The sequence below is a fragment of the Barbus barbus genome (genome assembly GCF_936440315.1).
Source record: "Barbus barbus genome assembly, chromosome: 25".
Lineage (NCBI taxonomy): Eukaryota > Metazoa > Chordata > Actinopteri > Cypriniformes > Cyprinidae > Barbus > Barbus barbus.
Window position 1 is genome coordinate 7,420,435 of NC_136753.1, and position 27,766 is coordinate 7,448,200.

Consider the following 27,766-nt stretch of genomic DNA (forward strand, 5'->3'; position numbering starts at 1 on the left):
AAAAGCATATTGAACTGATGTGTGTGTTATTGTTTACTCTGTTGAAACGCTATAAAACATATGCAATTTTAAAACATCACGAAATGGGCTCAAGTTTTGTTAAACAGCAGAACAACAGGGAAATACTGGACAACACGTTCAATGAAGCCATATATTGTTAATTAACCATGATGATTGCTTATGCGTTATTGTATAAACAAATATGCACTTGCATTATAGTCTTAATTTACAGTAAAGATTTATCCATAATCTCCTGATTCAATTATTTATGAAATCATACAATTCAGTACAACGTATATTATAAGAGATTATAAATACCTTTATACAGGCTTCATTAAAGGTGCACCAATTATTCCAGATATAAATCCTTACAATATGTTGCATTTTAATATAAATTTTACTTTAGAGTGATGGTAACAAATTAATAAATGTTTTAATAAAAATGCATGCACCAATTCTAATGGGTCAAGGTTAAAATAGCGTTTTAGTGCGCCGACTAGTGGTGATAGCCTCATATTGCAATGACAGTGTAGTGATCTTTTCATCATACTGTAAATAAACAGAGACTATGCAAATGCAAAGCATAATTTAATTTAAATCTGCAAATAACAATACACTTTTACAGTCTGCACCTTCTTATACAAATCACAATTTTCAAAATGTCTCAGCAAGGGGTAATAAAATGATTGATCACGACACTACGATTACAACGATTGTGTTAACAGGAGAATAACAACATACAAACTCATCCACGCATACATGCACAAACACACTATGGGGTGCAGCTGAAAGTATCTTGTGCTCATTAAGATGCATTTAAGACATGCGACAGTCAGTTCAGTTGTGGATAATATGGGACTCTGTTCATATGATTATAATAACAGCGTCCGATTCATTATCACTGACATGCCAGAGCAGTTTAGTAACGCAAGCAGGTTTGATTTCAGACCAGAGTTGCTTACTTCATGTCTTTGTGCATAGCAAAAAATGCTGCTCTTGTGTGCTGTGCTTTGAAAAAAACTATTCTCAGGTTTCTATCTGATTAAACCTTTGCCCTTTGTTGACTTCTTGGTCATCAAATGATTGGAACAGGTAAGTGTGCAAGAAGATGCACATCCCCATAGGAATAGTTACAAACATGCAGCACAAAAACCTTTCACACGACTAGAGACAAGACACAGGAACAAACACACAGAGAACTGATCTTGTGTGCTAAGACACACTCACTCACACATAGAAAAATAAGTAAATAACAAGTAGGTCCAAAGCATCATTAGACAGTTTAACAAGATCCAGAACAGTCAGTTGACCGAGTGCAGCTTTGTCTTGTGTCTCTGAGTAAAGCTTGTCCAGAAAGCGAGAAGTGTGATTTCTGCGTCTGATCATATCAGATGTTGCCTTGGTCTCTGTACAGTCTCACCATTTCTAAATATTGTCTTGAGTGTCTGATGCTGAGATACATAGTGCCACCACAGTGAAATGTGTTGAATTGCTTTTTTTGTAGTCTGTTGGCTTCTTTCAGACCTCAGAAAGGGAAGCCTGTTGTTATTTTGCACACACAACAGCACTTGCAATATCAGATGCTGTGAACACAGTCACGGAACTTCAGTAATATTGTCTCATAAATCTCATAGCTACAGGAAACCGTGCATGGGAAAATATTAGGGAATGTAAACATATTCAGCAGGTCTGCATGGGAAAAAATGAAAGCTTTGTAACCTTACAAATGAAATTATTAAAATGATGAGCAATCTTATAATAGGGCTTCCACATATTCTGAGTCTGATGAATTTTCATGATTTTCTTTTGAAGTTTTTTATATATATATATATATATATATAATTTTATACAGGTTACACTCACAAAGAGCAATTAAATAGTTTAGAGATGAGCATAACTAAGAATTAATATTGACTATAGAAATTTCCTTTACGATTTTTTTCCAGGTCTAGAAATCAAAATTCCCTGAAATTTTCAGATTTTCTATGACCTTGGGAATGTGATTAAGTAAGTACACATTTACACTGGTTTAATATTAGGGACCATTTCAAATGGTCAAAATAATTATGATTTATAACTTCAAGCAAAAAAAGTGCAACCAAAAAGTGGCTTACTTAAAGAAAAACATACAAACATTAAACTAAAAGATGGATGCATAGCTCTTTTCAATGTAAATCCACAAAGACTCTTACTGTGCTTACAACTGGGGTTAAATTTAAGACATTTATATGATCCAGTCCACACTTGTCTCCACAAACTTTAGACTTTTTAGAGCTGTAGAGTTTGATTTGACATTGTTTTCAAGAGCAAAGTGAGGTTTATGTTCAAAAGTCACAGTCATTGGGATCTGAGAAGCGAGATCCTCCCCGACTACCTAGATAAACGGCAGAGGCTGATTTAGGTCTGCTGGTACCAGCCTGATTCTGGTTCTGACCGGGCCCTCCATGGCGACTGTTGTTGTTGACTTCAGCATCCAGTGTATCTGTGGTGATAACCCAGCTGGCAGGACGCCACTTCTTCAGAGCGTAAGGTGTCTTTACACGCTTCTTGATTTTATCTCCTGATCCCTCTGTCATGTCACCGGCAGACTTGCCTCCTGTGGGTGAACCAAGAGATTACAACATGAGCGTGTAATTTTCAAATGTAAAAGAATGGGTTTTTGTGTAAATTGTTCCAAAACTGAATATTTTTTCAAACAATTTACAGAGCAATTAATTATGCTTTATTTTAAGGTGTTCTTGTTTCACGTTACATGTACTTACTATTATAATAACAACAATAAATTATGCATAATTACATGAAAGTAGCCCTAAACCAAACCCTAAACATATAGTAAGTACATGTAGTTAATTAATATTACTCAGCACTATACTTAAATGTATAATTACACCGTAACAAGGACTCCTTAAAATAAACTGTAACCCATTATGAATGTGAATGTGTGAATGTGAATGTGAAGTGACATACTGCCAAGTATGGTGACCCATACTCGGAATTCATGCTCTGCATTTAACCCATCCAACGTGCACACACACATCAGCTAATAGCATTAGTGCAGCGGCAGATCATTGGTCCACAAAAATCATTGGTCCCACGTGAACCACACCCAAAAGTGGTGAAACGAAATAATGAAAATAGTGAAACAGTGGATAAATAGTATTGCTGATAGAGTAACATGGCAATATTTCTCTCTATTATTTTAATTTTGAGGGAGTCACTGTAAATGGGTCAACAAAATGACATAACCATCCAGCAATCCCATTCAACTACACATAAAATACCACTAAATATAAAAACTACTATTTAATGTAACTTTAGATCATGTTATCATATGTTAATTACCAATAATTAAATATTAAATAATTATTATGCATTGTTACAGGAAGCTTGACAGATATGGCCAGGGCTCTTAAATAGACAAAAAGAAAGTTTGGAAAACTTTGTAAACATTAACAGAAGAAACAGCTCCATAAAATAGATAAAATACATAAGCAGTATCTTAAAGGCCAAAAAATGTCACAATTCTTCAACTCTATTGATTTTGTGTTGCATAAATTCTATTATCTTAGTTTGCAACATGAAAGTAAAGCTATTTTCTGTGAATGTGTGAGACTTCATTCACCACTGTACGTAAACAACTAGGAGAATAACAAAGTGAGAAAAAAGTGGTGCAATGGTTTAAAAAGGTAAAATGCTCTACAAACCAGCTAATTTTTTATAATTATGACAATACAAGATAATATGATAAAAAAAAATACTAATATCAAGTTTGCAATATCAAGTAGAATTAGGAGCTAAAAATAACTGGATATATGAATAGCTCCAGTTATTCCACATATCCCTTGAAAAAAACTCATGAATGTACATATTTTGCATTCAAAAGGGCAAATTTAGTTAAAATAAGTTGAGTTTAAGCATTGATACTCACCTAGTAATGGCAGTGTGGTGATGGACAGATCCAGTGAGTTGGGTCTCTCAGGTCTGCGCACACGGTTCTGTCTGAGCAGGGCCTCTCCTTGTGTCTGAGCTTGGGTTTGGGCCTGTGGAGGAGCCACGGTTGGGGCAGGACACGGGCCGGGCAGCGCAACAGGCTCCATGGTAGAAGCTGATGGAGCATCTCCTGTTGGACCAACATTCTCACTGTTCTCTCCTCCCTCTCCTCCACCCTCAGTGTCTCCCTCGCCCTCTCCCTCACCATTGTTGTTATTGCTGTTGTTGTTGTTTGCATTGTCAGGATGCGCCTCTCTTCTCAGAAGAGGCTCCTGCTCGTCAGGGCTAGTGTTCAAGAGGCCAAAGGTCAAGTCCTCTGAACTCATGGCGCCCTTCCAACGGACATCAGCGGCATTGGCTGCACCTCCTGCTGACTCAGGTGCTGTTCCGTTCGCATATTTACTCACTGCTGCCGCAGCATTGTTGTTGGCAACAGTAATTGGCCTGGCCTCAGGTGCCGCTCTGACCGCACTGACTTTAGCCACCCCCATCTCTACTTTCTTCAGATTAGACTTTCCGAGTTTCCCAAACTTCATCCGCAGTGATGAAGATGACAGGGCAGGTGTTTTCCCAGAAGTCTTAGCATGGAGACTTAGGCTACTCGGCCTCTTAGGAACGTTCTGCTGCTTAGGTAGGATGGTTGTAGGGGTGTCAGTAAGCCGACCAGAACCGTGTGACCCTGAAACCTCAGAAGCCATCTTCATGAGGGGGTAGAGCGGGCCACGTGAGGTCGATGTTTCAGGAGAGCAGAACTGTTTCTGCGAATACTCCATCAGGCTCTCATCGGAGCTCTCTCTCAAGTTCCTCTGAACTTCACTTGGGTCCAGTTTTGGTATCTCCAGGTCTTCCTGGGTCAGCTGAGCACATGGAGGGACACTGTTGCCCACTGGTGGAGGCTGTGTGGCATTGCAGGACTCTGAGACAGGAGTAGGGGAGGAGCTTTCTGTCCCAGACTGCTGTGATTGGGCCTGCTGCCACTCGTAGTTGATGCAGTTCCTGTTCTTCTCTGCAGGGTTAGACCCTCCCACCGAGGGTGGGTCCATTGAGGTGTCATTGTGGAGGGGTTTATCAGCGCCCTCGTGGTCTTCAGTGTTTGTGGAGGAGTGCTCAAGGAAAGAACCCACCTTAGGCATCTGCCCTCCAGTAGAGAAGTTCCTAGAAAATTTAAGTTGAAATATAAATCACTTAAGATAAAGGCCTACATAGACTTATGCACATTGCAAATGACAACTGACAATGATTTGTGACCATTTGTGCTAATTAAATATTAATAATTTGGAGTTCTACAGACGTTTTAACTGGGGATGTGCATTGCAGTGTTAAACATAACTGGATTATATATATTATTAATTATTATTTACCTGTGGTTGAATTAATTGTTTGAATACATTGTTTAAGTTAAAGGGTTAGTTCACCCAAAAATGAAAAGTGATTACTGGTTATTGATTGCCTGTGGTTGTACAGTGATTAGTCAATGATTATTGATTACCTGCTGTTGTACAGTGAATGGTCAGCAATTATTGATTACCTGCTGTATGTGTTGTATGTAAGTGATCACTGATTACTGGTTATTGATTATTTGCGATTGTACACTAATTATTTATTACCTGTGGTTGTACAGTGAGTAGTCAGTAATTATTGGTTATTGATTATCTGTGGTTATACAGTCAGTGTTCAGCAATTATTGGTTATTGATTATCTGTGGTCATACAATCAGTGAGCGGTCCGTAATTATTGGTTATTGATTATCTGGGGTTATACAGTGAGTGGTCAGTAATTATTGGTTATTGGTTACCTGTGACTGCATGGTAAATATTGGTAATTGATTACCTGTGGTTAAACAGTGCAGTACTGGGGTTAAGAGCAGGACTGACTGATTTTTCTCTTTCCCAGATAAGGAGCAGTTCAGCAAGTCTCTCCTCTGCACACTGAGCCGTCAGTCGGGCTTCAGCATCCTGATCCCAGCAGTCTTCCATTGTCTCTTTCAGAGAGTGCACCGTCTGCATATAAACACAGACACATACATCAACATCAACAAACCTATTTTAGTCCACTGAGAGTTGATAAGCTGCATTTGTGTGTGTTCACATCTTAATTTCTCACCAGGCTATTTTCTTTCCAGGCCTCTGGGAATTTAGGTCTTTCTTTTTCTCGGGACACAAGTGCCTGCATGTCTTCTATGGTAGGGTGATTACCCACCTCTGCTTGAAACGCCATCTGAAACGCTGGAACAGTCTCACCTAGTGGGATAGGAGATTTTTATTGAGTACAAACAGCAGCTGTGACATTGAAAGATCTGCATGTGTACATGTGTGTGTGGTACCTGGAAAGATGTCTGCACACCGCATGAAGGTCTCCCAGTAAAGCAGACCCAGCGCATATACATCCACTTGTTTCAGCGCTGACTCACAATCCCTCAGATTCACTGCCCCTTCTAACACTTCTGGAGCCATGTATCGCACTGTACCCACCTATTGAGTGAGATAAAGAGATAAACATATGATTAGTCCCAGGTATTATTGTCCAAATCACTGGTCTGCTTTAGATTTTGCTGGGCTGGATCAGACTGAACCAGTCTAAATTGCTATTTGCTGACCTCACTGATGGCACTGTTGTCCTCTTCTCCGTGCCCAGGCGGTCTCTTTCCCGTCAGAATCATGGAAAGTCCAAAATCACTGATCACACACGAGCCATCTGTCTTCACCAGCACATTCCTACAGTTCAGATCCCGGTGGGACACAGCCGGTTTATACACATCTAACAATGAGAAGAAGAGAGAGAAGGAAAAGAGAGATTGAAAGGGGAGGAGTGGGAAGAGAGAGGAGAGAAGGAGAGAAAATTACATGAGAGCGAATCATAATATCAGAATTACCACTAGAGAGCACTAGGACCCACTTGTGTCTCCAGAAATAACCTATTTAACAGGGTTTTTACCAATGTAAGAGGTCCAGTTAGGCACAGGTGCTTAAAACACTTAAATAACACAGTAAATAAATTGAATGCACAGTTTTGAGTAGCATATATTTGTTTCCTCTGTTTTACAAAATACGCTGAAATATATAATTAAATAAATAATGACTATTTTATAAATATGTTTATTTTAACATTTTAAATCATTTTAATGTATTTTTATCAGTAAATAATTGCATTTATTTACTGATTAATAATATAGGTAATATAGGTCTTTAAACTCTCACTGTCATAGGTAGTGGTCACTATTTTGTGAAATTAATATCTGTTTAAAAACCAATATTGGTTTGGAAGTGGCCCATCCAAACAGATTTTAGAGCCAGTCCACTCTGTTATTCAATAATGCTGTGTATGAGAGTATATATGAGTGTGCATTTGTATGTAGAAGTTTGGCCAGTTTCTGGGAGTTAAATAAGGATCTGTCATTATGTATCAGAATGACTGCACTAAAGATGAAGACATAGAATCACTTTCTTTCTTTCTTTAGTCTCTCTTTCTGTCACAGTCTTTGTGCCTTTTATTTCCATGCATTTTTTGAAACTAAATAAAATCTGAACACTTTTAGAGCCTTTCACACTGAAACAAAGACAAAGAAAACTAAAAAAAGCATTGAGAATTACGCCCCATCCCTGCCTTCCTGCTTTCTCAGACTGAAGCTATAAATAAAGTGCACACACCCACTATCACATCCATTCTCCGTGTTTAAAATCTAAAGTGTATTTTAAATAGTTTATCTGTTTTAGAGCTTGACAGCCTCCAGTTCACACTACCTTTCAAAAGTTTAGAAAGGTAGAAAACTTATATGCTCATTCAGGCTGTATTTAATTGATCAAAAATACAGTAAAAACTGTAAAATAGTGAAAAATTTATGAAAAAACTGCTTTCTATATGAATACATTTTAAATATAATTTATTCTTGTACTTTTTAGCCACCATTACTCTAGTAATCTAGTTGTGCTGTCCAATATTTTTTTGTACACAGTAATATTTTTCAGGATTGTTTGATGAGTGAATGTCTTTACTTTTGCTTTTGCTGCATTATAATATTAATATCTTTCCCCAAAAATGTTTTACTGACCCCAAACTTTTGAATAGTAGTGAAAAAGAGTGGCCACTGTATTCATCAACATTCTGCTTTTGTATTTCACAGAGGAAAGAACTCAGGTTTGGAAGAGTCTGAAATATGAATTTAGTTGTTATTTTGTGTCTCACCCCCTCTCTGTATCTCTGTGTGCAGGTACACCAACCCTCTGGTGACAGACAGAGCCAAACGACAGCAGCTCAGCCAGTCTACAGTCCGCCCGCTCAGATACGTGCACAGAGAGCCCTGGGAAAGACAGAGGGAGTACTCTATTCAGAGGAAATCATCTGCAAAGTACAGGGAGGAACGCACAGGAAAAACAGGGGGGGCAGAGGAGGGGAAGAGGAGGGAGAAGCGAGGGAGGACGAGATTAAAGCACAGAGCAAGAAAGAAAAGTGGCGGTGTATCTCAAAATTACAGGAGCAGCACGATTAATGCACTCCCGCCATACCCCAGCACTACCTCAGGGATGCCTCCTGTCACTATGACAACCTGGCTTGAGGTTAGCCCACAGGAAGTACAGGCTGAAAGCCCACGGTTATGAATAATTGAAAACTTCTCAGCTCAGTCAATAATCTCTCTCTTCCTCCATAATATCGAGAGTGTGTTGTGGGTGTGAGTATGCAGCAAGAAGTAAAATGAGGATATTCTGCTAAATTGTAACCTTTTCCCGGTTCCATAAGTACAAAAAAAAATAAGGAGAGGATGAAAAAAGTCACAGAGGAAAACTGAAGGTAGAGAATAAGCGAGTGTTATGTGATATCCGCAGATATCGCATTACACTTGTGAGATGCTGTTACCACAAGATCAAACATGACATCAGATCCCTCGGGTTTCTAAATATAACCACAAAATAAATGCGTGCACTTGCATTTTTGGAGCTGTGATGTAGAGAAGAAGGAATGTGAGAGAAAAAAAACAGGAACAGACTAAATGGCTAAGAGGAAAAGAATAATCAATCTGGAATTAGACTGGAGGTTTTGTGTTTGTTACTTTTTGGGCGGCTAGCTTGGGTTCCTCAGTGTTTTTGTGATACTCACATGCGGGTAAAACTCCAGCAAGAGGAGAAACTCTGTCCGGCCTTCTGTTCCGACACGTTCCTCGCTCTCTAAGAAGCGTGCTACGTTCTCATGATCCAGGAGGAGGCAATAAATCATACGCTCATTAGTAAACTGCTGCCGGTTAGCAGAAATGAAAACTTTCACTGCCACAGATCGGTCGTCCAGTGAACCACGATACACTGTTCCATACCGGCCCCGGCCAATCAGCTGTGAGGAACAGAAAGAAAAATTCTAATGTTCAAATCCTTGGTGCCAGTAAGATTTTTAATGTTCTTGGAAGAACTTTCTTATGCTCACCAAGGCTGCATTTACCTGATCAAAAATAACATTAATATTATAAAATATTATTACAACTTAAAATAACTGTTAAAGTGTAATTTATTCCTGTGATGATCCTCCAGAAATCATTTTAATATGCTGATATGGTGCTGAAGAAACATTTATCGCTGCTGAAAACGGCTGTTCTGCTTAATAATTTGGTAAAAATGTATGCGTTTTTTCAGGATTCTTTGATGAATAGAAAGTCAAAAATAACATTTATTTTAAAATATAATTATTTTGTGATTTATCATTACAAACGTCTTTATTTTCACTTTAATATTTACAAATGATATATTATTATATTACAGTATCACAGCAATATGTGATTTTTAATCAAATCAAACATTTTACCATTTATTTTTACTGAGTTTATGTAAACCCCATAGGGGTTTATACACTATTTTATTTGCTTAAATGAGGCGGAAAAAAAGAATCAAGCTGTGATTGGTCACCTCCAGCAGTACTAGGCTGTCTAAATCCAGAGAAGGAGGGGAAAGCGCAGTCTCCAGAATATCCAAGTTATGCAGAGAGTGTTTACCACGTCCTGGAATACACACGGGTATATAAATCCACATGCACATAGGTAATTTCATTGGCAGGATTGAATCATACATGAAAAGCATCGTAACATCACTATAGCAACGCACCTCTTAGCATGCGGTAGCCGAAAAAAAGCAGAATTACAAGGACAGCAACCATGAAGACAGTTGCTAATGCGACAACTATGGCTTCCTCTCTGTAAAGTTGGCGGGAATCTTGAAGGATTAAAAGACAAAACGTTAAATCATGGACCAGATTATGAACTGGGATTAACAAATAGTTTGCCACTGTTTGTACCTACTGTTATTACAAACACATCTTTCACTCAAACTCATTTGTTTCCATTTGCTGAACACTCTCTGTAAATCTATGAACCATGCACACACACACACACACTCACGTAGAGGCTGTACGGTGGTGGGGGAAGGAGGTGGGAAGTCCTCAGTGAAGTTCAGGTTGCACATGTCTTTTTTGCAGCAGCAGAATCGAAGCGTTCCATTCTTGGCCATTGACGGTGGGCTGGTCACCACGCAGTGGTCATAGCACTCACCTACATTTGTCCAGCAACCTGTTTAAAATGGAGTAAATCAAGGTGAGACTGACTGTAAAGTTATTTGTGTGTGTGTGTGTGTGTATGAATGGAATGTAGTTATATACCTTGCTTCTTTATCAGAATTTCATTATTCTTTTTTACCCAGAATCCAAAGCAGTAACGTCCATGATCACAGCGAATGGTGGAGTTCTCACGAAAGACACGCCCCTCTCCATGTGGCTTTTCTGTGTACGCACACTCCCTCTGCTCACTCTGTGCAGCTAAAAAGTCAAAGAAAGGAAGAGTGGAAAGACACAAAATAAGACAAACACAGCATTATGCAAGGATTAGGAAACAGAATGGTAGAATGAATTATTCTCATATTTTGGTAGATATTCCCAAATATGAGGACTGTAAATACAGGTGCATCTCAATAAATTAGAATGTCGTGAAAAAGTTCATTTTTTCTTGTAAACTTATGTGAAACTTTCATATATTTTAGAGTCATTGCATGTAAAGTAAAACATTTCAAAAGTTTTTTTGTTTTAATTTGGATGATTAGAGCTTACAGCTCATGAAAGTCAAAAATCAGTATCTCAAAATATTAGAATATTTACATTTGAGTTTCAATTAATGACCATCCCTACAGTACAAATTCCGGGTATCTCTTGTTCTTTGAAACCACAATAATGGAGAAGACTGCTGAAGACGAACATTGACGCCCTCCACAAAAGAGGGTAAGTCACAGAGGATCATTACTGAAAGGGGTGGCTGTTTACAGAGTGCTGTATCAAAGCATATTAAATCCAAAGTTGATTGGAAGGAAGAATTTGGGTAGGAAAAGGTACACAAGCAACAGGGATGACTGCAAGCTTGAGAATACTGTCAAGCAAAGCTGATTCAAACACTTGAGAGCTTCACAAGGAGTGGACTGAAGCTGGAGTCAGTGCATCAAGAGTCACCATGCTCAGACGTCTTCAGGAAAAGGGCTACCAAGCCACTTCTGAACCAGAGACAACGTCAGAAGCGTCTTACCTGGGCTGTGGAGAAAAAGAACTTGAATGTTGCTCAGTGGTCCAAAGTCCTCTTTTCAGATGAAAGTAAATTTTGCATTTCATTTGGAAATCAAGGTCCCAGAGTCTGGGGGAAGAGTGGAGAGGCACAGAATCCATGTTGCTTGAAGTTCAGTGTGAAGTTTCCACAGTCAGTGATGATTTGGGCTGATGTCATCTGCCGGTGTTGGTCCACTGTGTTTTCTGAAGTCCACAGTCAACGCAGCCGTCTACCAGGAAATTTTAGAGCACTTCATGCTTCCTTCTGCTGACAAGCTTTATGGAGATGCTGATTTAATTTTCCAGCAGGACTTGACACCTGCCCACACTGCCAAAGGTACCAAAAGCTGGTTCAGTGACCATGGTGTAACTGTGCTTGATTGGCCAGCAAACTCGGCTGACCTGAAGTATTGTCAAAAGGAAGATGAGAGACACCAGACCCAACAATGCAGATGACCTGAAGGCTACTATCAAAGCAACCTGGGCTTCCATACCACCTGAGCAGTGCCACAAACTGATCACCTCCATGCCACGCCGAATTGAGGCAGTAATTAAAGCAAAATGAGCCTCTACCAAGTATTGAGTACATATACAGTAAATGAACATACTTTCCAGAAGGCAAACAATTCACTAAAAAAAATTTTTTATTGGTCTTATGAAGTATTCTAATTTGTTGAGATGAATTGGTAGGTTTTTGTTAAATGTGAGACTAAATCATCACAATTAAAAGAACCAAAGGTTTAAACTACTTCAGTCTGTGTGCATTGAATTAATTTAATACACGAGTTTCATAATTTGAGTTGAATTACTGAAATAAATGAACTTTTTCATGACAATCTAATTTATTGAGATGACCTGTATAATAAAATATATATTTTTAATGTTTTTCTATTATAATATTATTTTAAAAAATTAGAAGAAGATCTGATTAGATGAGCCTTATTCAAAGCCAATGTATTCACAAAATTAAATTATTCTCGCTCATATATATGTATATAGGCCTATATGATCATCTTCTTCTTGGCAGCTTGGTGCATTAATATAAATTTTACAATACAAACAAGCCAAAAGTTTAATAAAAGCAGTAGCTCACTCAAGGCCTTACGTTAAAGTGGTTTTACCATAATTAACACTAATTACGTGACAGCACTACTTAAAAAGAATAAGAAAAATAGTAAAACAAATAAATAAGAAATGCTACATACATTGTATAATGTAATCAAATGTATAAAACAAAACTTACAAAAGTGATTTAGTCAAGACCAATGAGAGATTTCTCTCTTTTGTTGTTTGATTGACATGAATGACAGAGAGCAGAAATATTAGACTGCTGTCACTTTAAGAGCTGCCCTGATCCAATATACTGCCACATGTGTTTTCTTTCTCAGCTGTTTACTTTCACTTAAGGCCTAAATTTCTGCGTTTATGAGGATACTTGCAAAGATGGGCATTTTAACACATACAAGTGTGTGTATTTAACTGTTCAAGCCCTATAAAGTGGCAAAGAAGTTCAATACTCCCACGTTCTATTTGATCCGATTTGACATCTATTCAATTTTGTCTGACATTAACATTTCCCTGCTGAAAAAAAAGAAACCTTCACAGAATTTCTAATGGTTTTACTGGCTATAATGGGAATTGAACAGGTTTTAATAAAAACTGTAATGGTAAATGTTGAGCTCAACTGGTTATTGGTTGCCTTCTATAATGATGGCTTGTTAAAACCACTAAATCCCAATGGAATACGTCCCAAAACACAATACAGGAAACCATTGTTTAAAATGGTTTTAATGGTTAAAAGTTGATGGATTGTAATCTTTGTAATGGTATTTGCAGTGGAAACCATTTGAATTTTGGCGATGACTTCTATTGTTTTTTTTTTCAGCAGGGTTCTACAATAAGGTCTATGAAGACCTGCCTTACTACATGATGGATTCTGTCTGTCTGGGTCTCTGAGGGGGGCTGATTATGATATGTTAACAGGTGCTCAGTACTATCTAGCCAGTAGCAGAGAAGAAAAAACTGGGTATGGATAAGACTGGTGCTCTTCTGTGGCTATCAGTTGTTTTGAGAATGCAATATCTTAGCCAGACAGGCTTTGTGAGAAGCAAACTTATGCAGGTGATGCATGATGATTGTTTTTTCTTAAGGGCTGCAGTTTGAAGACACTATCAGTGAGGAATGCAGATGACGCTTATCTCGGAAGGGAGCTCAACTTTGGGAGATGCCCAAGGTCATCCCTAGCTATGATGTCCATAGAGGCATGTTTCTCTCCCCTCCCACTCTCTTCTTTGCTCATGGTCTGCTTGTGGAGGAGGATGTGAATGTGTTCTGATAGCAACACAACTGAGCAGTTACCCAGGGGGCTCTATTCTACTAAACCCACACACTAACCCTGAGAGTGCATGCAAAGACACACACAAACGCGTCACAGCTCAGCTGCATTATGCCAGCAGACACGTGTACATGCACACACTCAGGGATATACAAACACATGTTTTTCAGGTATTATTAATGTATGTCCACACTACATACACACATATAGTAAGTGTACAAAAAGCAGTTGTGATTTTACTGTTCTGAAAATCAACGGCCATATTTTGTCCACAAATATTGAGTTACAATATTGAGTAATTTTGTCAATTTTAAATAAAATGTGAGAATTCTCCTGCATTAAAATCATGATCTGTGAAATACTTTTAAAATTGAACAATATGGACTAATAAATATATTTTTATATATAATATATACAACCCATATAAACATATAATATACATAAACATATAATATGTTTACCATGGTGTAGCATCTCCTCTTCTTTTCAAAACAGTTTGAAGACGTCTGGGCATCAAGGCTATGAGTTTCTGGAGTTTTTGTATTGGAATTTGGTCCTGTTTTTGCCTGATATCGGTTTCCAGCTGCTGAAGAGTTCGTGGTTGTCTTTAATGTATTTTTCATTTAATGTATTTTTCATTTAATGCACCAAATGTTCTCTATAAAAGATCTGGACTGCAGGCAGACCAATTCAGCACCCGGACTCTTCTACTACGAAGCCATGCTGTTGTAATAGCTACAGTATGTGGTTTTGCATTGTCCTGCTAAAATACGCAAGGCCTTCCCTGAAATAGACGTCGTCTGGAGGGGAGCATATGTTGCTCTAAAACCATTATATACTTTTAAGCATTCATAGTACCGTCCAAAACATGCAAGCTGCCCATACCGTAAGCACTTATGCACCCCCATACCATCAGAGATGCTGGCTTTTGAACTGAACGCTGATAACACGCTGGAAGGTCTCTCTCCTCTTTAGCCCGGAGGACACGGCTTCCGTGATATCCAACAAGAATGTCAAATTTGGACTCGTCTGACCATAGAACACTTTTCCACTTTGAAACAATCCATTTTAAATGAGCCTTGACCCACAGGACACGACGGCGCTTCTGGACCATGTTCACTTATGGCTTCCTTTTTGCATGATAGAGCTTTAGTTGGCATCTGCAGATGGCATGGCAGATTGTGTTAACCGACAGTGGTTTCTGGAAGTATTCCTGGGCACGTTTAGTAATGTCAATGACAGAATCATGCCGATGAGGGATGCAGTGTCTTCTGAGGGCCCGAAGACCACGGCATCCAACAAAGGTCTTCGGCCTTGTCCCTTACGCACAGAGATTTCTCCAGTTTCTCTGAATCTTTTGATGTTATGCACTGTAGATGATGATAATTGCAAAGATTTTGCAATTTGACGATGAGGAATGTTGTTTTTAAACAATGTTCCACAATGTTTTTTACACACTCTTTCACAGATTGGAGAACCTCTGCCCATCTTTACTTCTGAGAGACTGCCTCTCTAAGACATCCTGATGTCAATTAACTTAATTAGTTGCTAGATGTTCTCCCAGTTGATTCTTTTCTAAATTTCTTACTTTTTCAGCCCTTTGTTGCCCCGTGCCAACTTTTTTGAGACCATAGCAGGCATCAAATTTGAAATGAGCTCATTTAGTGGATAAAAGTGTAAAATTTCTCTGTTTAAACATTTGTTATGTTCTCTATGTTCTATTGTGAATAAAATATTGGCTCATGTGATTTGAAAGTCTTTAAATTTTCATCTTATTCCAATTTAAAAAATGTCCCAACATTTCCAGAATTCAGGTTATATAAAATAAAAACAATGCTGAAATACATTTTTAAATGTTTGCGATTGAATTTTGATTGATTTTTTTTATATATATTTTCATATTCTCTTTCATTTGAATTTGAGCATAGTGGAGTGAAACCTGTTAGTCACAGGACAGATTAGTCTAAGAAACACAGTTTTGCACATAACTTAATTTTGACAAAAGGTGTAGTGATTTTGTCATCATTTACTCATGTTCTGCTAACTTATACGAATTTCTTTCTTCTGTGGAACATAAAAGAAGATATTTTGAAGAATGTCGGCAACTAAACCATTTTGGTTCCCATTATATAGACAAAAAATACAGTGGAAGTCAATGAGAAACTGTTGGGTTACCAACATTCATCTTTTCTGTTCCGCAGTAAAGTCATACACTCTCAGATTTTCAAAAGATACAAATATGTACCATTTAAATATCTGTATGTACACCTTAGGTACTAATACAGTATGTACCTATAAGGTATTTGTATGCACCCTTTAGGGGTAAATAGGATACAACGTTGTACCCTCTGAAAGGATACCACAGTGGTAGCTTTTGTACCTTTTTTTCTGTGAGTGTACAGGTTTGGAATGACATCTATGGGAGTCTAACTGTTGGAAACAAAATATCTTGAAATGTTCTGCATTGTAACAACAGTGTCATGTGGTGTGACATACACTCTAAAAAATGCTGGGTTGTTTCAAATATAGACTAACCCAACTTTTGGGTTAAAAATTTAATGTAAAAATTTAACCCAACAAGTGGGATAGTCGATATTTGACTCAAAGTTGGGTTGAAACAACCCAGCATTTTTAGACTGAAGAAAACGGTTTAAAGTACTCTATTAAAGCACTTTTCTAATTGTAATATAGTATCGTATACAACTCTATTATAATTGTGATTTGTCATGTTGGATAAAATGTAACGGTGGTGGTCACCCTAGCATAAAGTCTGAAAGAAGAAAAAAAAAAAGTTTTTTCGGGCGCCAGCCAAGATTTATCCTGACAAAATTTAATTACCCAAGATAGTCAAAAATAAACAGAAACCACCGGTTACAATATTACAATATTAAAAATCACAAAAATAGTCAAAGAAAAACTGTTTCACAAAGGGAAAATTTATTCCTCAATGTCCTTGGAAAAAAACCATGTTTGAAAAACAAGGAACAAGAGAAAACAAAATAATCAAAAATACACAAAAAACAAAATATATATCACTTTGGGTGAATTCAAGTGCGAAATCCGTGTAGTAATTGCGTCACTATTCATGTTTCCCCCCGTGGCAGATTCACGTCGACAATCATTCATAAATTGTCCATTGGGAAAGGAAAAAGAAAAAAAAGAAATATTAAATAAGCATTTTGTTCATTTCCTAATTAAGAAATAACATCAAACCACAATTTACAATCATAAAAAAAAAGAAACAAAAAAGAAAAACACACTGAACGTGCGGGAATGAATGTTATGCTAGTGCGTGTATATGTACTGAGTAAATGAGTATGTATAATGGCGCTTAGAGATACTGACCCAGTTCACAGTCATGAGGTAAGCTGGAGAGTGAGTTTAGGTTCCATCAGACAACAGGACAGGTGAATGAGCAGCCAGAACCTGTCTTCAGAACAGCCTTAAAACCAGAATATAGCTGCGAGCAGCGATGACGGGCCCAAGCCGTCAGCATACGCCACCCCGGTGGCATCGATAAAACGGTGCCCAGCGAGCACAAGCATTACAGTAACCCTCTGGCAGTTTGGTTTTAAGGTATACGGCAATTAAAGGGTTAATCCAAACCATCAACTCTGTGAAACACACACACACACAGAACAACATATAAAACTTTAAATTCTGTGAAAATATATTTTTCATTGGTAGTTGATGTTAGTTAATGCATTTACTAATGCTAACAAATGAGAAATTATTATAGTTACCAAAGGTTTTAATGATTTATTTTTCCATTAACTAACATGAATATTTTTTTCTAACACAAATGAATAAAGTAAAAAATATATTGTTAATATTTAATGTTATTTGTGAATTAACCAATGTTAAAAAACAACATTATTTAACTGTTGTTAATTTACATCATTAATAAATATATACCATTTAATGTTGATCAAAATCAATTCCAAAATGTGTTAATATATTATTACATTTTAAAGTTTTATCTTTTGAACATGACTATTTTTCTAATATTAAAAATATTTTGTTCATTGTTAGTTCGTTGTAAGTTCATACTATCAATGAAGAATTAACATGCTGTAAAATATATATTTTTCATTGTTAGTTCATGTTAATTAATGCATTCCCTACTGTTAACAAATGAGACTTAATTATAAAGTGTTATCAAAACCTTTAATGCTTTATAAGCATTTTTTAAGGATTTTATTGAGAAGTTTAAACAGACCCTCTCTCTCTCTCTCTCTCCCCCTCCACACTCACTGAACTCACACAGTCAGTCACTCACCCAGTCACCCACCGCACACATTAGAAGCAGTGACAGGAGAACTCTGATAAGTTTTAAATTTTCTCCTCTCCATAGTGTATTGTAAATTCATGAAATTAATCACATATCCTCAGACTGTATTGTTCTGTGTATGTAATTTTTTATGAAGTGTTTGGAAGCTGCTCTTAAAAGATAAAAAAAAAAAAGTTCTCTTTTTTCTGTAACTTTAATAAATTGCCATTAAATCATCGTTCAAGATATCCTAAATCCGTCCACAATTTAGCATCTTCAGTATTTTGGCATCATGAGAAAAAATGTTTGGTGTGATTTCTGTGTTTCTGCTTGAAGGAGTATGAATTTGTTTACAGCCTGTTTAAAAAAAACCCACATTAAAATAAATATAGCCGACTTCCTGTTGGTCGTAGCTAATGACTGTAAATTAGAAAGTTGTCCGGATTAATAAGAACAATTTATGTACCGAGTTTGGTGTCTGTAGCTATCATTATATATATATATATATAAACATTAATAATTATATACCATTTAATGTTGTTCAATATTAATTCCAAAATGTGTTAATATATTATTAAATTTTAAAGTTTATCTTTTGAACATGACTATTTTTCTAACATTAAAAAGATTAATAAATGCTTTAAAAAAAAATTGTTCTTTGTTAGTTCATACTATCCTGGAAGAATTAACATGCTGTAAAAATATATTTTTCATTGTTAGTTCACGTTAATTAATGCATTTCCTAATGTTAAGAAATGAGACCTTATTATAAAGTGTTATCAAAACCTTTAATGCTTTATAAGCATTTTTTAAGGATTTTATTGAGAAGTTTAAACAGACCCTCTCTCTCTCTCTCTTTCTCTCCCCCTCCCCCTCCACACTCACTAAACTCACACAGTCAGTCACCCACCCAGTCACCTACCGCACACATTAGAAGCACAGAGACAGGAGAACTCTGATAAGTTTGAAAATTTTCTTTTCGCCATAGTGTATTGTAAATTCATGAAATAATCACATATCCTCAGACTGTCTTGTTCTGTGTATGTAATTTTTTATGAAGTGTTTGGAAGCTGCTCTTAAAAGATAAAAAAAAAAAGTGTTCTTTTTTACTGTAACTTTAATAAATTGCCATTAAATCATCGTTCAAGATATCCTAAATCCGTCCGCAATTTAGCATCATCAGTATTTTGGCATCATGACAAAAAATGTTTGGTGTGATTTCCGTGTTTCTGATTGGAGGAGTATGAATTTGTTTACAGCCCGTTTAAAAAAAAAAAACACACATTAAAATAAATATAGCCGACTTCCTGTTGGTCGTAGCTAATGACTGTAAATTAGAAAGTTGTCCGGATTAATAAGAACAATTTATATACCGAGTTTGGTGTCTGTAGCTATCATATATATATATATATATACAAATTAATAATTATATACCATTTAATGTTGATCAATATTAATTCCAAAATGTGTTAATATATTATTAAATTTTAAAGTTTATCTTTTGAACATGACTATTTTTCTAACATTAAAAAGATTAATAAATGCTTTAAAAAAAATTGCTCTTTGTTATTTCATACTATCATGGAAGAATTAACATGCTGTAAAAATATATTTTTCATTGTTAGTTCACGTTAATTAATGCATTTCCTAATGTTAAGAAATGAGACCTTATTATAAAGTGTTATCAAAATCTTTAATGATTTATAAGCATTTTTTTAAGATTTTAAAAAACAGACCCTCTCTCTCTTTCTCTCTCTCACCCACTGCCTCAATCCACACTCAATCCACACAGTCACTCACACAGTCACTCACAGCCCACCCCCACCCCTCACTCAGCAGCAGTGACAGGGAGCTCTCACTCAGAGGCAGGCTGGCAGGGAGCTCTCACTCAAAAGCAGCTCTGATAGTTTTTAAATTTTCTCCTCCGCATAGTGTATTGTAAATTCATGAAATTAATCCCATAACCTCAGACTGTATTGTTCTGTGTATGTAATTTTTTATGAAGTGTTTGGAAGCTGCTCTTAAAAGATTAAAAAAAAAATGTTTTTTCTTGTTTACTGTAACTTTAATAAATTTCCATTAAATCATCGTTCAAGATATCCTAAATCCGTCCGCAATTTAGCATCATCAGTATTTTGTCATCATGAGAAAAAATGTTTGGTGTGATTTCCGTGTTTCTGTTTGGAGGAGTATGAATTTGTTTACAGCCCGTTTAAAAAAAAAACCCACATTAAAATAAATATAGCCGACTTCCTGTTGGTCGTAGCTAATGACTGTAAATTAGAAAGTTGTCCGGATTAATAAGAACAATTTATGTACCGAGTTTGGTGTCTGTAGCTAAAACTAACCCCCCCATTTTTGACAAAAGGTGGCGCTATAGAGTGTCTCTTCCACGCCCGTTTATGAGCTTTTTCCAGTTTCTAACTATCATTAAAATGGATATGTGTGTTGAGTTTCATGACATTCTAAACATGTTATCTGCCTCAAAATCACCAGAAACGAATTTTCAACTTTGACACGTTGCCATGGCAACACAATTTTAGATATCAATATTCCCTTCACAGTTTTACATCGGCCGTGTTTTGACATTATTCTGGTGAAGTTTGAAGCAAATCGAGTAAAAATAAGATGCTGAATTCAAAGCATTTTGAAAACGACACACTTCCTGCAGCCAGTTGGTGGCGCTATAACTTTCAGTCATAATAGTCACATCTATCCGATCGGCATCATACAACGAACAAATCTCTGAAGTTTGATCTACATCATACAATGTATGTGGACGTTATTAGGCATTTCCTGGGTCTCATTTTTCGCCATAACTTCATCGCCTCGCCACGGGCAAACCGTTCGACATATCAAAAATATCTTCGCAATTTAGCGTCCCCAATGTCTTGAGATCATGTTCACCGAGTTTGGTGGCAATCGTATGGAAATCCTCAGAGGAGTATATCAAATTCCAGAGCATGTGCTTTTTAAACAGCCCTGAATAGCCGACTTCCTGTTGGGCGGAGCCTAAGACATGCTGCACGGAAGTTGTTCGGCTCAATGAGTTCTATATGTGTACCGAGTTTCATATGAATACGTGCAAGTATGTGTGAGCTATACATCAAGTTTTCTGACAATTTTCCAGGGGGCGCCGTAGAGCCCCTGTGCCACGCCCGGGTCCCAGCCTCAGCGGCGTCCTAATGGCCGCAGGTTCCAATGTGCGTGCCAATTTTCAAGAGTTTTCGGGCACGTTAAGGCCCCCAAAAGTGCCCGGATGATTGAAAAAAAAAAAAATAATAATCCTTAGAAGAACAATAGGGCCCTGCGCCTTACTGGCTTGGGCCCTAATAATCTTGACGTGCAAAGCTTAAAAAGTCACGTTGACCTCCGCGACGCACCAGATATCGTTCGCTGAAAGCAACAGTTCCAGAAGCGGCCGTCTTTCCACTTCGAAGTCCCTCTCACATGCAACCTTACTGATGACGCAATATTCCTGGGTAAGACTGACTTCCTTATATACTCCTTCCTGCCGCCGTTAATTGAAATACTCCACCCCTAACATACAAAGTGACGACGAAAATAAACTAGAAAGGTTATCGTGGCCAAAAATATTTTTGCACTGCCACAAAAAGCATTGGCTTTTAAAAGAGTATCAAAAACAAAAAGAACTTACAGTTTACAGCGTACGTTTTCCCTTATACATATACATATATAATCTAAGATATTGATATTTTAAAAATAATATCCAGATGTATACAGGATCCTTATAATGTAAGTACACATTACTCTGTGAAACTAAAACCTTAATTCAGTTTCCACCATACAATCAGCCAATGGTGGTTTCTGACACAGGTTGACATATCAACCTAATGAGCATTCAGCCAATGGGAAGCTCTGACACAGGTTGACATACCGGGATAATGAATGTGGTCTGTTCATCCCTCTCTGTATTCAAGTGACAAGCACACTGGGGAGGAAGAGTGTGTGTATACTGTATGTGCATCCACGAAGATGACTGTTTCTGACAGGGAGAGTAGATAAAAATGGACTTGCTGCAGCGTACAGAAAAAAAAGTAAGAAAGGAAAAGTGAGAAATATTTATATAATGCCTTAAAAATGTTTCATTGTCACATGAAATTAAATACAAGGACTCTCCCTTTCCTGTAGCTGAGCTCCATGCCAGCATATTACTGCCTCCTCATCAAAAAGCCGCAAAATATTATTAAATTATAACTCGGGCAACCTGATACCCCTGCAATCCAGTTTATGAAGCACTTCAGTAGCATAACTGCAAACAAAATCCAACTCAGTGAAGTGGATAATTCATGACTCTCCACTTCTAACAGCACTACAAAGCACAGCAATGTGCTCACGACCTACATACTGATTCACATCCAATGCTTCCAGCCAAAAAAACCCTCCCTTGCCTTTCTTCCAATCTGTCCATCCAGCCATACTTTCACCCAGCTGCTCTGCCTAACCGTTGAGTACACTAAAAAACTCACAAGATAAGAAATATTTATGTGCGTGAGAGAGAAAGTGTGAGTCAGAGGTGAATAAGAGTCATTCACCATTGTTCCGTAATTCCCGCAATATGAATCAGCAAATGTTTTATCACCTAAAGTAATAGATCACCCAAAAATTGTGAATATTTACTCATTCAAATTCAAAAAATGAAAAATGGCACCATAAAATCTGTCCTTATAACTCATGTGCTGTATATAAACATATATAACACTTTATTTTACAGTGCCCTTGTTACATGTACCTACTATAGTAATTAGTAAAACAAATTATGTCATCATTTACTCACCCTCAAGTAGTTCCAAACCTGTATGAATTTCTTTGTTCTGCCGAACACAAAGGAAGATAGTTTGAAGAAACTTTGTAACCAGGCTGTTTTGGGGCACCATTGACTTCCATAGTAGGAAAACAAAAACTATGGAAGGATACTTTCCTACTATGGAAGTCAATGGTGCCCCAGAACTGCTCTGTTTCCCACATTCTTCAGAATATCTTCTTTTGTGTTCAGCAGAACAAAGACATTCATACAGGTTCTTTATTCTTTAAAAACAGCAAATTACATAACACTGGTAGATGTAATCTTCAGCAAATATAAAAATATGTTTTTTACATGGTTCACTACTGGGTCCACTTAACATACAAAAAGACTAATAATTTGTTTGACTGATTAATTTTTCTAGGCAAAACTTTTATATTCTGACAAAGAGCACTCCATTTCACAGAAAGAAATTAAATAACATGCAGTTGGATTGAGATGTAGATGAGTAAATGATGACAAATTGTTCATTCTGGACTGAAATATTCCTTTAAATCTTGGTATGTAAACAAAGCATTTCCACAGATAAACCACCCTTATCAACATACTACAGAGAGTACAGAACAAATCAGAACTACACAACTGAAAGGACATTGTCTCAGTGCTTCTCAACTCACACAGTCAAATACACAACCTTCCCTATCCCAACATGAGACTTACTGTCCTGCTGGGGATTTATGATTTCTAATGTATGGTTTTTAAAAACAAACACATTCAAAAAACTACACGAAAAGCCCAGACAGTCCCACACAATGGAATGCAGTGCATATTTCAGGAAGCACACAAAATTACCGTCGCACACGCAAAAAGAGGAAAGAAGAGGAAATTGCACGCACACACATAGATTTGGTGGAAAAATGTTCCAGGTCAAAATGTTAAGTGGGAAATCAGAGGGTGTTTTCACAGTAACTTTGTTTCAGGGGGTCACACAAATTTTGACAATAAAATGTGCATTCTGGATGCAAAGCACTCCTGAGTATACAGTTCATTTTATGAGCAGTGGTTGTTTTTTTGTTTTGTTCTTTTTTTTGGGGGGGGGGGGGGGGGGGGGGGGGGGTTACTGGATAAGGATTTGAGTGAATATATATTTTACTCACATTTTCTACCTGATACAATATTTTAGAGCTTGGCATAACTAGAAAAAATCATATATAATATAATAAAAATGCCCAGGGAATTTTAAGATTTTATCAATTTTACATGACTTTTCCAGGTTTAGAACTTTCAAAATTAGGCCTCCTTATATATTATATAAGTTTTTTTAAATCAATACTGTTTCTTCAATTTAAAAAAAAAAAAAAAACAGTTGTTGAAGAGGTCAATTAAAACAAAAAGAAATATATCAATTTTCCTGTTGTTTCAGCTTATTTAAATGCTTGTTTGGCTTTTTTAAAAATCATTTTAAGTCTTCTCTGGTTGAGAAACAGGGGAATAGTCTCAGACTGTCTGAAGTGCAAACCAGGTGTGAAAACACCCTTAAAATAGAGCATGTTTTCCACTTAATCGATTCTTTAATTTTGTGACTACTGATAAATGGCTTCTCTAATAGCACCCAATACCACCAATATTTCACAACAGGAAACACAGGTATATTAATTTATTATTTTAACATTCTGTTTGCATAATTTTTTATGATTTTTACATTATAGTTACATTAAACATTACAGAAAGTATAGAATTGGCTTACAGAAATGCGGGATATTTATATAAGATTTTATTATATTATTACAATTACCATTTTGTACCATGGTATTGAGGTGCAATATGTGTGGTTAACTGTGGTTATCATGATCTAAACGTGTGCTACTATGGAAGACCAATGGTTAATTTGAATAAAACTCAAACAGTCAGAATAATTAAATTTCACCATATAAAAATGAGGTTGTTACAGATGCTACTCTTTTTGGTAATGAACATGAATTTACATCTGCATCCTAACTCAAGCTGCTACTACTACCGTCAACTCAAGCTACTGTCAAATGTAGTATTATTAATATTGCAACCTGCACTGAAAATTGTGCAGAAGATACACGTCATCAAAGTCAGGCAACATAAACCTGTTTCAGGATTTGAAACAATATAATTCATTAGAACAAGCAGAAATTAAGAAATATATTTTTCTATTAAGATATTTATTTTGTTAAGGAAAATTGACTGGAAAAGTGTAAAGAACTCAAAAACGTGAAGTGTTTGTCATGTTCTGACCATAAAAAGTGGTGATTCAAAATTCTGCCTTTAAACTTAAAATAAATAAAGACGTGAAATATTTTTTGTGATAATTATCGATATCGACTAATAGGAAAAAAACATTTTTTGCCCATATCGCCCCGCCTTACTTATGCACTAAAAGTATTTAAACATTTTAATTAGCTTTTTATATTTTCAGTTTTCACTTTCATTTTAGTTTGTTTTAGTGATTTTGTTATGTGCCTCTGTCATTTTTATTTGTTTTCATTTATATTTCTATTTAGATTTTTTTGTTTCCATTTTTCATTTAGTAATCTTAGGACTTGCCAAGGTAACATTTCTATTTTTTTCATCTAATATTTACATACATTTTAAATTTCACCATCATTTCAATTACCAAAAACATTCACGTTTTTTTGTTTTGTTTTTTTTGCCTTTATTATGATAGGACGGTTAGTTGACAGGATGCAAAGTGGGAGAGAGAGAGGACATGATCAGGAAAGGTCCACAAGCCAGGACTCAAACTCGGGACACCTGAAGCGTAATAACGCTATAGGTCAGTGCGCTGCCCACAAGGCTATTGGCACCGTCCGAAAACATTCTTTCATAGATTTAGTTAATGATAACAGCTCTATTCATTATACTTATTGTTTTATTGTTGAGGTCTAATAATCAAGCTATCATTGTGTCATTGTAGCAAAAATAAAATTGTTCTACATATTGGTTCTAAAAACACTTTGACTGACTGACTGAGTTTGGTACTGCTCTAAAACCAATAACAACACTACTTTAACAGCACCATAGTAACTACAAATCTGAGGCTGGCGTGAACCTAAAGTGGACATAAGAAAGCTTTTAACGTTCTTGAATGGTGTACTGTCCTCAGATATCTGTCCGAGTAGATATTTGGCTCTAGTTCCAGCCCGGATGGTCAGACTGCAGGGTTAGCTGTGAAGAAGGCCAATCTGCATGCCATAATGTGCCTATTTAAGCATCAAACCACAAGATGAGAAATTAAGTTTCATGCTTGTCTCAACGGCTAATCAGTGTTTAGCCTTTATTCTCCCCACATGAACCAAGAGCAGGGTCAGCTCTTATCTTATCTGTGTGATGCTCAGTAGCTCTACTGCAGCTCAGGGGCTGGTGCCAGAGAGAGCACGCACACACATACACACACACACACACACATAAAAGAGAGATATATAGCTATTTAAATGGACATATAAACACAGATACAAAGGCAGAATTGTTTATATATATACATCCACACAGACAAGGACAAAAAGTGTGAATCTCTTGCCTCACACACACCTACTCGCTTTGTTACTTATCCACAAATACACAAAGACACACTCAGGAAATTAAGAGTTCCTGATGGATGTGGGTGGCAGTAAATTCACCACAAAACTGGCAGGACACAAACACACATACTCAATGTACAATTAATTACGCCTTCACTTTGAAAAGACATGGAGGGATATGGAAACTAGGGTGTGGAACAGCAATGTTACTGTATTTCTATGATATTTACTGCCATTCTTTCTATTGCTACTATCGGTTAACTATTACTTACCAGCCACAGGACCCAGAAGAACCACCATGGCAATCAGTCCAATGTGAAGAATTGTTATTCGGCCTTCAACTGCCATGTTTTTTTCTTTTCTCCTCCTCTTCAAAGACAATATATTCAGATTTATTCTCAGTTACTTGTACAGTTGTCTAGGCTTCAGACTGCAGTAATGCACGAATATTTGTGCTTTGGTGAGTCCAGCATCACACTTTTTTTTTCAAAACAGCATCAAAAGCAAGTTGTTCCTTTTAAAAACTATCTTAAAGGTCTTGCATTATTGCAATGCCTATTTTCCTCCAGCAGGAAGCATCAAATGTAACCAGCTGGTGACTGTGAAATCTGTTGTAACAAACCAACTCAATAAATCACATCAAACTTTGTTTTCCCCCTTTGTTCCAAAGCAGGCGCCCCATACATTTGCCTAATCAGAGTTCAGCGCAGTTATATGGGACATCCCGAGACCGCAAGTCTCCTCGATGGTAACACAGTTTGTGGTTCAGGGTAACATCCGTTTCGTGACTCCCGACTATTAAAATGTCCATTTGTCTTCATATTCCTCGCGTTCGTTATCTTTTCATCTTCGTTTCAGGAATTTTCTCTGTTTCCATGATTCATTGAGCTGGGAAACTGTACGTTTTGCGTTTTTCGTCCGTACTCCGAACAAGGGGAACAGAAGACGGCCAGGAAGGCATAGCAGACCAGACAGCGACTGGAAACGCCTCGTCTTCAGATTGTCTCCGGGATCCGATTGTTCGATGTGGGGCCGATTTCTAAGAGAAAAGAGGCGAAGCGCCCTCATGCGGCAGACTGAGAAGACACTAAGGCATATATAAAGGATGACAAAAAAACACTGCCCTTAGAGGGGAGCTGTAATTTAGAAAATTCTTGCGACCTAGACAACCAATTTACATATATAATATCATTCACATTTACATTACATTAAGTCATTTAGCAGACACTTTTATCCAAAGTGACTTACAAATGGGGACAATAGAAGCAAACAACATCAACAAAAGAGCAATGATATGTAAG

General features: G+C 36.9%; 1 protein-coding gene and 1 long non-coding RNA gene across 2 annotated transcripts in view; one reads left to right on the top strand and one right to left on the bottom strand.

Moving 5' to 3' along the window:
* LOC306845060 overlaps window positions 1-19,418 on the top strand; it is a 428,848-nt gene extending 409,430 nt beyond the window's left edge. The window contains exons 2-3 of the long non-coding RNA XR_013781959.1: window positions 17,343-18,148; window positions 19,051-19,418. This is a non-coding gene — a long non-coding RNA (uncharacterized lncRNA). The remainder of the gene's footprint in view (window positions 1-17,342; window positions 18,149-19,050) is intronic.
* LOC306845058 (bone morphogenetic protein receptor type-2-like) lies at window positions 577-27,525 on the bottom strand. Its single transcript, XM_079377612.1, has 13 exons — window positions 26,738-27,525; window positions 10,621-10,776; window positions 10,364-10,531; window positions 10,071-10,178; window positions 9,876-9,967; window positions 9,082-9,309; window positions 8,173-8,287; window positions 6,587-6,747; window positions 6,314-6,461; window positions 6,094-6,230; window positions 5,821-5,990; window positions 3,929-5,145; window positions 577-2,596 (listed from the first exon to the last, which is right to left on the bottom strand). Exons 1-13 carry the CDS (start codon window positions 26,811-26,813, stop codon window positions 2,325-2,327), a joined length of 3,048 nt encoding a protein of 1,015 aa, XP_079233738.1. The 5' UTR covers window positions 26,814-27,525; the 3' UTR covers window positions 577-2,324.
* Window positions 27,526-27,766: the final 241 nt, after the last annotated feature.

Excerpts from the sequence above, each read along its gene's own strand:
- LOC306845058 (XM_079377612.1), bottom strand. The coding sequence starts at position 26,813 with ATGGCAGTTGAAGGCCGAATAACAATTCTTCACATTGGACTGATTGCC. Across the intron at positions 9,968-10,070 it reads CGGCTACCGCATGCTAAGAG|GACGTGGTAAACACTCTCTG; the intron begins GTGCGTTGCTAT and ends TGTGTATTCCAG. Across the intron at positions 8,288-9,081 it reads TGCTGGAGTTTTACCCGCAT|GGCTCTCTGTGCACGTATCT; the intron begins GTGAGTATCACA and ends TGTCTTTCCCAG.